Source organism: Zootoca vivipara, chromosome 7 (genome assembly GCF_963506605.1).
Source record: "Zootoca vivipara chromosome 7, rZooViv1.1, whole genome shotgun sequence".
Classification (NCBI taxonomy): domain Eukaryota; kingdom Metazoa; phylum Chordata; class Lepidosauria; order Squamata; family Lacertidae; genus Zootoca; species Zootoca vivipara.
Genome location: NC_083282.1, coordinates 18,843,040 through 18,855,396, shown reverse-complemented (window position 1 = coordinate 18,855,396; position 12,357 = coordinate 18,843,040). Strand labels below are relative to the sequence as shown.

The 12,357-nt window shown below is 45.9% G+C and overlaps 1 protein-coding gene across 4 annotated transcripts in view; it reads right to left on the bottom strand.

Moving 5' to 3' along the window:
- The window catches only part of COL11A1 (collagen type XI alpha 1 chain), a 252,806-nt gene that overhangs the window by 172,754 nt on the left and 67,695 nt on the right, over window positions 1-12,357 (bottom strand). For all 4 annotated transcript variants that reach the window (XM_035122972.2, XM_035122974.2, XM_035122973.2 and 1 more), the window contains exon 5: window positions 5,785-5,913. In XM_035122972.2, coding sequence (XP_034978863.2) covers window positions 5,785-5,913 — 129 coding nt within the window. The remainder of the gene's footprint in view (window positions 1-5,784; window positions 5,914-12,357) is intronic.

Here is a 12,357-nt window from a genome sequence, read left to right as displayed (position 1 = left end):
TCCATGCTATTCCAGGTGGCACAACTCTGAGGCAAAATCCTTATCACGTTAAATAATTTTGAGGTAAAGCTGCATTGAAGAGGTCAGTTCTCAAGGACTGTACCAAAATCAATGGTTACTGGAATATTTATGAGTTTCATTACTCTAATTGCCCCCGGGAAACACACTAAAATGCTTTCCTAACTAGAAAGTTTATTATCTCTACAGATTTCAGCCCTGCAGGTATAGCTAAATCCTGCATGCCAGACATGAAAATGGTGCCTCATACAATCTGTGTCTCAAAGAAAGCATAGATTTAGCAAGTCAGCAAGTCTTTGGAGGAAAAAAGGGGGGGCAAATTAGCATAGTAAAAAAATAAAATAAAATGATGCACAGAGTTCCTCAAGAGAGTATGGCTAGGCTTCGCTTGGATCTTCTCTTCTAAAAACTATTTCATTTAAAAGCATCTCTTTTATTTCTTTTGCATAATCCTTGCAGCTGGGACCTGGCCAAAACAAATGCAGCAGAGCTCCCATTTGGGAGCAATTTCTCCATCTCCAGTCAGGCTGTGAGATTTATGAGGCTGTGGGATACCATTCCAAGCAAAGAACTGAAGGGCCTTTGCTATGAGGCCTTTTCGAAGCAGACTGCTCACGAGAATATATTCTTGGGGAACAATCCAACTTTGAGAAGGCCAGGAGGGTACATGACTAAATAGGTCTCCCCCCCCCCCCCGGCACATCTCCAGCTTCTGAAATGTGATTTGTCTGGACACAGTTCAGCGCATTTGAGTTTACAGTGCAGAGGGAATATTTACAAAAGTCAATGTTGAGATTTTTCCCCGAGAGAAGCTTCTAAGGGAGAGAGAGGCTCACAGTCATTCAAAAGACTATTACAGTGGTACCTCTGGTTAAGAACTTAATTCATTCTGGAGGTCCGTTCTTCACCTGAAACTGTTCTTAACCTGAAGCACCACTTTAGCTAATGGGGCCTCCCGCTGTCGCCACACCACTGGAGCATGATTTCTGTTCTCAACCTGAAGCAAAGTTCTTAACCCGAGGTACTATTTCTGGGTTAGCGGAGTCTGTAACGTGAAGTGTTTGTAACCCAGGTCAGGGCCGTCTTGAGTCTATCTGGCGCCGTGGTGCAGGGATCCCTCGGGTGCCCCCCCCACCCTTCCCTCCCTTCCACCGCCTCGATGGAGCGCAACAGGAGGTCCCCAGCCTGGGAATCCAGCCGCCGTCTCTTCCCTCCGGCCCCAAAGACAGGCTCATGCACCCACTTGGGTGAGCCCCTGCGCGCTCCTTGGAGAGGTTACCTGGCCCGGAGCACAAACGAGGCCACTGCACCGCTCCTCCTCCCGGGCAGACGAAGATCGCTGAGCCGGAGGCGGCAACGGCGGCGGTGGCAACGGCAGAAATGGAGGCAGGGACGCTGCCGCCTGTCTGCCTGCTTGGCCAAAGCGGCTGTGCGCCACTGCCGCCTAGGGAGCCCTGGCTGCCACGCCGACAGGAGGCTCGCGGCCGGCTTCCCCGCAACAGCACCCGCAGCCCAAGAAGAGGCGGGCGAGAGCGGCGCTGCCGGCAGGGCTTGAGGGGGGCTCCTTCCGCAGGGAGGAGGTTCTGGGCACGGCATGGTGGAGGCGCCCTCCAGAACGTGGCGCCATGGCACCTTGCGCCAGTAGCCTCTATGGCTAAGACGCCCCTGTCCGAGGTACCACTGTATTATGAGGAGGACTCCTTTTAACCTGGAAAAGTATGGTGTGCTGCACTGCTGCCGTACTATAAATGAGATAAAGAGGGCAGGATGGCGCAGTCCTCATTCTGTGCACCAAATCTTACTTCAGCACAGGTGATGAAGCAGAGTTCTCCACTACACCCTAGACCAGTGTTTCTCAACCAGTGTGCCTCCAGATGTTTTGGGACTACAACTCCCATCATCCCTGACCACTGGTCTTGCTAGCTAGGGATGATGGGAGTTGTAGTCCCAAAACATCTGGAGGCACACTGGTTGAGAAACACTGCCCTAGACCAGCAAGCTGGCTTGGGGGCTGCAGGACAGATCACATGGCACAAAATTTCTTGCCTTTTTGCACCTCAGAATTTGCCACCTGAGGCAGATACCTCAGTCTGTCTCATGGAAAGGCCAATCCTGCTACTAATCTGTTGACCGATATGATAGCTAAAAAAAAATGCCTGCTAGTTGGACACCCCTCTTGCATCCTGCCCTTACTGAGGTCTGAAGGCACAGTCAGACCCTCCAAGTGTCCGGATTTTCCAAGGACAGTCCCAGAATTACAGAAGCCATCCTGGTTTCTGATTTGATCCCAGAATGTCCCGGTTTTCCTTTCTCCTCCCCTCCTTGTCTCAGAGAACAATTAAAAATGGTGGGTGTGTATGTGCAAAAACGGAGTCCTGTTTATACTGAAAATAAAATTCCTGCACCAAATGAAGGAAACGGTGACACTGGCATACAAAGCGCTTCCTATAATTTGGCAGGAAATGATAACTAATCCACTTTAAATTATTTCACTATAATGTGTCAGCAGCCAGCCATTTTTAAGGAAACATGTGGTGTGTTTATTCTTTTATTTTAAAGGGAGCTTTACACTGTCTACTCAGAAGTAAATCCTACTGTATTCAATATAAAATAAATAAAATAAAATAAAATAAAAACATAGCAATGGTTATCCTGAATTCCTTGTCAAACCAGAATTTCTCTGGTTTATGCAGTGATGTTTGAAAAGTACATAGATCTGCACCAAATTTTTGGCAGCTTAATGAGGCAGAAACTTAATTCTCAGTGTGACAGCTTGTCATTAGCAAGAATTTTTCTATACTCACTTTTTTCTTGTTTATTAATAGTCAAATAATAATTTTATAAATCAATATCACTCAATACTTCCTCAATTAGTATTACACGAAGCCTTCAGATCATGTCAATCAGATTCACACATCACATAGATGTACAGAAGCACAAGTGGCCATGCTTATAATTTCCATGCATCAGCTGTAAGGTGTAAAGCGAAGACACATCAATCTAGTGAGATTCATAAGCCTCAGGTGATTCTAGAGTTTATTAATGTTCCCGCAAGGGGACCATCAATCCCACTCTGTGCATTAATGCGGAAGTAAATATTTGGCTTGTGGGCTCTAGGACTCTTAGTATATTAGCCCCTTAGTATACCATCTCAGTTAACCACTATAATGGCTCGTATGGGGAATGGCCATAGTTTATTGGTAGTGCCTATTCTTTGCTTGTTGAAGATCCCAGCTGCAATCCTGACAACTCTAGTTTGGACTTGGGAAAACCCCTGTCTGAAAGCTCCAGAAGATGGCTAGCAGAACTGAGCTAGACCAACAGTCTGGCCTTTCTATGAGGCAGCAATCAATGTTCCTTGTTGGCATTCTTTACTATATGAAGCACAGGCCTCTTTCTCATTTCCTCCCTCATTCTTCATCTGTAAAGACCCTTCTCCATCACCAACAACATCTTCCTTGCCTTTCACCTTCTTTCCACACTATGAGGACCTCATGGTCTTCTAAGGGTATAGCGCTCGCACACTGACCAAGCAAAGGGATAGCCAAGGCCAACTCCTTCAGATGTGGTGGTATTCACAAGGGCTTTTTTTCCCTTTTTGATGAAGATTGCCCCAATGAAAGTCTAAGCCAATGGGTTTTCCAGTGCATTCTCTGTCACTACCATAGTCACTGTATAGAAAGCCCTCACCTGGACACAGACTGTACCAATTGCTGCATGTGTGCAGCTCAGTCAACTCAGCTGGTGAGTGCCAACAGGATTGCAGTCTTGGGAAGATCAGAATTGCACATTCGAGCTGCAAAATTTGACCCCTGTGGCTGTGTACTAGGCCAGAGCAAGCAAGAGCACTGAAGGCTGAAACATTGCTGCATGAGTAGGTGCGGCAACCCCCAACACGAAGTGGGATGTTTCTATGCCTGCCAAGCAGTGGCGGTAGCAATGTGTCTGTTTGAAGATGTCAGAAAATGCTAAGGGACATTTGGGGGAAGTCAGAATGCCTTGAATGAGGCATTCACTGCCCCATGGCAAAATCCAAAAGCAGAGCCCTGCTCTCTTGGCTGGTTGGGAGATGCATTCTACAAAAAAAGCTGGGATATACATATCTGCATATATAGAGAAGGTGGGGGAGAGAAATCTTATTCTTGTTGGTGACTGCTGGGCCCTCCTATATATTCACAACACATGAAACTCAAGTTCTGTTATGATTTAGGGGAAAGCAAGCCTCTCATTCCTCATGTGGCAGATATATATTAAACAGAGCATGCCTTTTGAGATATGGAACTACAATTATGGCTGAGGAGGAGGAAAGCACTTACACTTCTTGTTAGCCCTTCCAAGCCACCACAAATTTCTGTTCAAGCAATCTGTGGCCATTTGTGCAATTGAAGTAATACAGGATCCAGAGCCTGGCGAGCTCTTGCTCCCAGTTCTTCAAAATGCACCATGGAAATTACGGAAGTTTCATGGACATTGTGCTCCGTTCCAGCCTCGCTGCATTCAGAGGGGCAGGACATAGCCACAACCTACAGCAGTGCAGCAAGAGAATAAAGGTCCCGTTGCCATAGTGCCAATGGCTGCTTATGTGTTAGAGGTGGACTGAGGTCAGATCCAAGCATAAAGGCACTAATTGTGGCAACCCCATCCTATCTTATTCTGAGGTCAAGTATGCATGCTCCCAGCCACCCACTGCCTCATGTTGCTCACTGGAAAGGATCCAAGCTCTCTTCCCTCTCAACAGCAGTGGCTAATATCTACCCATCTCAGCACCTCACAGGCCACTTCTAATTTCTGCCTGATGTGTTGAAATTCATACTGGGAAAAAGTGAAGGATCAGTTTTGAATCTCTCGAGACAAATACTCATTATAATTTATGGCTAGGCACCTGGAAAACACAAGCACGTAACCTTCTAAACAAGAGTGGTTAAGTACAGTCGTACCTTGAAAGTTGAACAGAATTCATTCCGGAAGTCTGTTTGACTTCCAAAGCATTTGAAAACCAAAGTGCGGCATTTGAAAACCAAAGTGCGGCTTCCGATTGGCTGCAGGAAGCTCCTGCAGCCAATTGGAAGCTGCAGAAGCCCCGTCAGACGTTTGGCTTCCAAAAGAACGTTAGAAAACTGGAACAGTCACTTCCGGGTTTCGATCGTTCAGGAGCCAAAACGTTCAAGAACCAAGCTGTTCGAAAACCAAGGTATGACTGTACTGTATGGGAAGCCATGGAAGCCACTGTCAGAATGCAAAAGCTTTCAGAAAGGTGGTTCTAAGGTGGTCATGGGCATAGTTGAATAAACATTCTTGTAAAAACCTTCCACTAGGACTCGCCAGTCTGGCCTTCACAGTGTGGGGGACATAGCGCAAAGCATGTCGCATGCATGATGTCACACACGTGTGACACGCGACACACACACACACACAATCAATCTTGGTGGCATCCCAGTGCCTCTGTCTAGGGAATGAGGATAGTGAATGTACAGCTACTTTAGCTAAATAAAAAAAAAGGTATTACTCTAGATTAAATGTCTTTAGTGATATAGGTGAACAGAACCGTACTCCTTAATGGAAATGGTGATGTATCACTGTTCTCTTAGAAACAATCTATAGAAAGAAATGTTAAAACATGTGTCTGAGCATTTGAGACAGATGGCTAAGTACGTGTATTAGTAAGGTAGGCATTATCTTTCACTGTAAACAAACTCTCTGATAGCATGAACCCAGCATACCAGTTAAATGCACAATAAATCTATTAGAACATGACTCATTACTCACCTCATCAACCTGAGGTTCCTGAGCTTGAGGAGCATTGGGCACAGGGGAACCGCAGTCTGGGCTATAATGTTCACAATAGTCATAGGCTGCTCTGGGATCGCCGACAATCAACAGCTGCTGAATATCACCCTGCCGGGAAACATAAGAAGATTATAAATTAGCAACTCTTGCAGGTCATCGGGAGTAATGAAAAGGAATCCTTCTTTGCAAAACAAGCCTGGTTAAGTAAGATGCATTGAACAGAGGTTTAATTATTCTGCAGAGCCCATTAATTTATCAGAGTAATTTATATTTGTCTATTATGGCTTCAACATGACTTGTTAATGGGTTTCGTTGTGTACAAATAGGTGTTTTATTGGGAGGTGAAATCATTTTGTGGCAAGAGCCAAATGTTTAAGCCTTTATGTACATAGTGGTTGTACGCAGGCTGCCGCTGTCTCCTTGTGATTTGATAAGTGGTAACAATGCCACTCATATATTATCAGACAACTGGGATAAGAGAGAGGCGAGGCGTTTTTGATGGCTGACTCTTTGGACATGGAGAGAGTTTCAATTTTAAGCAATTACATTTTTTAAGTATTCAAACTGGATTTTTAAATAAACTGTAACAGCATATTTAATATCTGACGGCATGACTCCACCCAAGTCAGGCACATCAAACAGCACATTCCTATATATGCCTACTCAGAAATAAGGCCTACTGAGTTCAGTGGGGCTCCCTCCCAGATAAGTGGTTAAATGAACAATGCCTAAATCCCACTAACTTAGGGTTACCAGATGTCCCCATTTCCCGGGGACAGTCCCTGGATTTGCGAAAAAGTACCTGGACAAATTCCATCCCCGGAATGTCCCCGGATTTCATTTAATGTCCCTGGGAAACGCAGCAGTGGCAGTCTCAGCAGCCCGGAGCAGTTGGCTCTGGCTGGCTTCAGGAGCTGCTCGGAAGTCCCCATATGATGGTGGTGCAGGGGCTCTAAGATGCAGCTTCCACGCTGCCCCCACCTTCCCTGACCCCAGCAACTAAGCCGTGAAGGGAGGCTTCACGCTGCCTATCAGAGCTTGCGTGCAAGCAGGAGGGGGCAGGGATCTCTCAGCTAGGCAACGGGAAGCCTCCCTTCCCAGATGAGGGATCCCCACCCCCTCCTGCTTGCATGCAAGTAGGAATGGGGTTGGGGCTGCTCCGATGGGAAGGGAGGCATCGCGCTGCCTGAGTGATCCCTGCCCCCTGCCCGCCTTCCATGCCTGACCCACCGCGCACCGCTTCCCCACCACCACCACTGAAAAACCAACAACTCAGGGGCTGCCCAGGCTCATGGAGAAAGGAGATAGAAGCCTCGGAGGAAGGGGAAACGTGGCGGTTGAGGTCAAGGCAGCAGCCACCCCTCTGCCACCACAATCACTGCAGCATCAATGTCCCGAACATTTGTTTGTATGTTTATAGTGTCCCCGGATTCATTGGAAAAAAAAATCTGGTAACCTTACACTAACTTCAAGGAGAAACAGTTATGTATATCCACCAGAAAGAAAGAAAAAGTTAACACCAAACCATTTTGATTAGAACAATTAAACACATGCTTCTGTTCTTCCTGTTAAAATCGGTTGGCTTTACTTGAGTTGAAACATATTCTTATTTTGGAGAAACAGCAAATAACAAGTAACAATATAATACACACACAAAATGAAATTAGAAAGTGAAAAGAATGGAAAAGAAATGGCTAAATATTACAGTTTTCCAGGCAAGGAAAATGAGTACTGTACAGGAAAGGAAAATGAGTACTGTGGAGGGGTTGTGTTCCTGACCCATGTGTGCATCTGCAGAGCACATACAATGCCCTGTTCCTTCCCCTTTTCTGGTCCAGTATTTTGAATTGAAATATTTTTAACTGAAAGCATACAAAAACCTCCCAATCCTGTTGAAAAGAAGCAAACGCTTTCAATCCCTCATTTTCAGGGATTTTGACTATATATCACAGCAGCAAAAATTTATTCAGGGTGTGCTCACAAGTTGTTGTTGTTGTTTTTTCCCATTTCAAAGAAGGAAGGGGGCAGGATGGCAAATAAGGACAAGGTAAAGCTCAGAAAACAGCCATAATAAGAGAAGTCAGTAAGTCAAAGCAGGAGAATTTTGCTGCAGAGAAAAAGACCTGTGCCAAGCGAACAAGTGGTAGGGCTGAGGGCAGGATGACTCTCCCTCCTCCTCGTTTGTGCACCCCAAACGTAGCTCCTGATCCCCATATATATAAATATCTCAGATGGCAACAAAGCCATGAGAAAGAGACAGATGCAGGCAGAAGAAAAAGGCTCTGCAGCTTTGCCTGTGGAGAAGGGAATCTCCTCCTCCCTTGCTACAATAGCTGGAGAGAATCACCCCACTGCCACTTCCAGAGCCAGAGCCAGAGGCAGACAGAAGTTGCAGATCTATTTCATATCCATTCCAGCATTTTTCTTCTGCCTCCCTCCCTCCCCCCCTCTCCCCTCCCCATCTGATTGGTTCCCTTGATACTTGATTTTTTTTGAAACATTAGGATGTGCCTGGGCACACATATGATGCCCAGTGTTGTACACCATGTACAATCCCACTCTCCCCACCCACCTTACCATCAATTCCATATCTTGTTCATTGGTGTGCTTTAATCCGTAGTGAGTCAGCCACCCTATCTGTGTGCCAGAACCTGTGATCGTAGTAATAGCTGCCAATATGCCACATGCAAAGCACACTTCACATTAACCTTTCTCTGTGTGGTCATGTAGCCATCATGTGAAGGAATTTAGACATGCACACCTGCCCTCTGAGGTCTCAAGATTGGATGACCCTTGGGTCCCTTCCAATTCTACAACTCTGTGATTTTATGATAAATCAAAATTAAATCATAAAGCAAGGCAGGGACTGCATCACTGTCAACAACTGGCTTCAGAGCATTAAGTTCACTGTTGAACTGTGGCCACAACAGCAGCCAACCACCTATCACAAATTAGGCTAGAGAAAGAGAATAATTTTTAAGAGAGCTGGAAGTAGTTTTGCTTGCAATGGTGTACAGAAATCCAACATTTTGAATCGAAATGTTGCTTAAAGGGAGTGGAGATAGGATGTATGCAGACACCAGAAGGAATAATCCCTCTCTCAACCTGCTTTCAACACCCTTTTAAAAAGTCGCGATAATGACTGACGCTTCCCCTGCATGTTGTGGGAATATTAATGAAATTTTTACTTGCATATTAAAAAAACAGACTTAGCTTCGCTACAACACCAGAAAAGCAATGAAGAAATCAACCCCTGGGCTATTATTATGATTTGTTCTGTATTTAATCCTCTTGTTAATCGAGCGCATAGAAGACTAATGCTTTAATCTTATTTTACTTACACTGGTGCAATTGACTCACAGTTATTCCTATTACCCTTTCCCCCATTCGGATGTTTTATAATCTAATAATCATCCAGAAGCAACAGACAGTCCTTTACAGTCACGCTTAAGATTCCTTGACTTTAATTATGTTTGCTTATGAATACTGCTTCGGCTGTTCCAAAGTGATGACTTTTAACACGATCATTCTTCCCCCCGCCCTTTCCTTCACATTCACATACAGCTTCAGAAATATACATGAACTGAACTGGAAAAGCTACAAGCCTCTGCTTGAACATTTTCTCCCTCTCTCCCTCTTTTGAAAGGAGGAGGAGGTGGGGAAGGGGGTTGGAAGTTGCCATTACTGCCCTTTCTTTTTCGAGCTGCTTGAATTTTTATTCATTGGGAACTAATCTGAAATTCCTAGGGGGCACGCTTCAGGATACATCACTCTGCTAGCATTTAAGCTGGCATGTAAAGTGTGCGCAACCCTAGGTGCAGGTTCACGCACGCATTCTCATCCCTCAGTAGCAACAGGGAAGTTCGCTCAAAGCCCCTCCTGCGCCGAGAGACTCTTGCTACACCTGGACCAATGTGGGGCCCTTTCCTGACAAAATGTGTAGCTGGTGGGGTTGCAGCTGTACAGTGTGGCCCACTCACATTCCTCCAGCTCATGGAGGAGTCTGAATGAATTCCCTTCATTACGCCAAGCGATGGTGCCCACAGCAAAGAGGCAGTCACAAAAATAACGCCACCGGCAGAACTCCATACCCTCCAACAGTCTTCAGATGAAAACAGGGGCATGTCTCACTCGCCCTCGACAACTGGCCCTCCTTGACACCCCACCCCATTTTTTTGTCCCCCACCCACAGAGCATTCCATATCAGAAGAAGGGTGAGTAGCACAACCACTTCACCAAGGTGACGCAGCACACACAGTGCCAGATTTACATATAATAAGCTAAGCAAGCTATAGCTTAGGGCCCCACTCTCTTAGGGGCCCCCAAAAAATGTAAAGAGAAAAAACAACTGGATGTACATTTCCAAAATATAAGATAAAAAAACAAATAAAATAAAATCTATATACAGCAACAGTGTTTTGTGTTGTGTAGGCTCCTGTGATGTACGTCATGGGCCCCGCCTGCTAGCCTGCTCCCTAAAATATCACTGGCTTGCTCATTTCTATATATAGGGTGCCTACATTCTGCATGTGAAAATGGCTTTAGATACCTATTAGGTCAATAAATTACTATATAGCATATATTCAACAACAAAAAACAGTGACAATTTGTTGTTGACGAAGGACAGCTGGACATATAAAGGGCCCCATTACCTTCAGTAGCTGAGGGCCTCATCAAACCTAAATCCGGCCCTGAGCGCACACACCCTCCACCGGTCCTGAGAGAACGCTTTAATCCCGATTTTATCTTATTCTTTGGTAGATTTACAAAAAAGGAAAACACACACCGATAAATAATTTTTAGAAAGGGCCAAGTTTAGACATGGATGCACAAAGCATTAAAAAGTGGGGGGGGGATCAAGACTGGTTGCACTCTGCTCCCTTTCATCCTGCCCTGAGAGGCCTTGCCCGCAGCATCTCTGGTCAGGATGAAAGGGAGCAGGGCTGAGCTTCAGCAGCCACAACCTCTCCTCCTCCTTGCCCACTCTGCAGCAGCCACTACAAGCTTTCCAAGGGAGCGGTGGCCATGTAGAGACCACAGAGAGGCCAGAAGATGCTTCTTCACAGCCGCTCAGGGCAAGTGCCAACTTACCCTCCTTACTCCTCCCTGAGCTTGGCAGTGGCAGCACTGGTGGGGGAAATAGGGACATTCCGAGATCAAATCAGAAGCCAGGAAAGCTTTCATAATTCTGGGATTGTCCCTGGAAAATCAGGTCACTTGGAGGGTACGGAACTTCCACATTGTCAGGCTCCATACCCTCCAACATTTGTCTGATGAAAACAGGGGCATCCTATTCCATAATAAAAATAATAAGAACGTTTCTACCTCACCCATCTGACCGGATTGCCACTCTGGGTGGTTTCCAGCATATATAAAACACAATTAAACATTTAAAAACACTTCCAATTCAGAGCTAGCTTCAGATGGCTCAGGTAACTCCACACCCTCCAACATTTCTCTGATGAAAACAGTAACCCTACCATACCCTCCAACTGTTCTCCGATGAAAATAGGGATGTCCTAAGGAAAAGCGGAATATCTGGGGTCAAATCAGAAACCAGGATGGCATTTAGAAATCAGGGACGTCTCTGGAAAATAGGGACACTTGGAGGGTCTGAGGCTCCTGGTCTATATTCCTCTGCCCCATGCGGACAGCTGCTTTAGACTTTTCAGCACAACTATATCCATAATGCTGCACAAACACCAGGGCCCCTCGCGCTCCATCAGGAAGGGCCAGGCGCAGCAGGCAGCCGGAGAGCATGGCGCGACAGGCAGGGACGCTGCAAATGAGGTGCCGCGGAGCATTGTGGGGCAGCACTGTCTGTGCTTGCTGTGACTTGAAGGAGTGTGAGCGGAAGGTGGGCCAGGGCCAGGTTTCCCTCCACGAAAGCAGCTCCGCTGCTGCTGCCACCTCGCTTCAGCCACCGCTGCCGGGAAAGGAGTGAAGTGGGCGAGGCGGAGGCGCGGGCGGCTCCGTGTGCCTCCTTGATGCGCCCCCTACTGGGCGGGCACCCTGGCACACCGCGCCAGTCAGCACAATGGGAAGGACGGCGCTGACAAACACAGTCTCTTAATTTGTGTGTTAATGCCTTTGCGTGTTAATGCGTGTTAAGGCCATATAGACGTATGGACTAGACCTGCTTGCCCAGCACCATCCACTCTTTGTGCATTCAGTCAACAAGTGAGGCAGTTCTATGCTCATATTAGTGTCCACACCAAGGGTTTCAGAAGATTACAATATCGTCGAAAAGTGCATTTATTTCAGTAATGCAATTTAAAAGGTGCATGACATGCAAAGCAAGATATGTCAAGCCTTTATTTGTTGTAATTGTTTATTTTTGTATTATTGTAACTATTTGTTTTATTACTGTGGAATTTCCAAAAGAAAACATTCGTAAAAATTAAAAGAAAAATAAAAAAAAGTTGCATTACTGTAATAAATGCACTTTTCAACGCTATTCTAATTTTCCGAGTTACACCTTTCTCTGTTACTATAAACAAGGCTGTGTACAAGCTGAACAAACAACAAAATAGACAGCAAAGATCAAACACA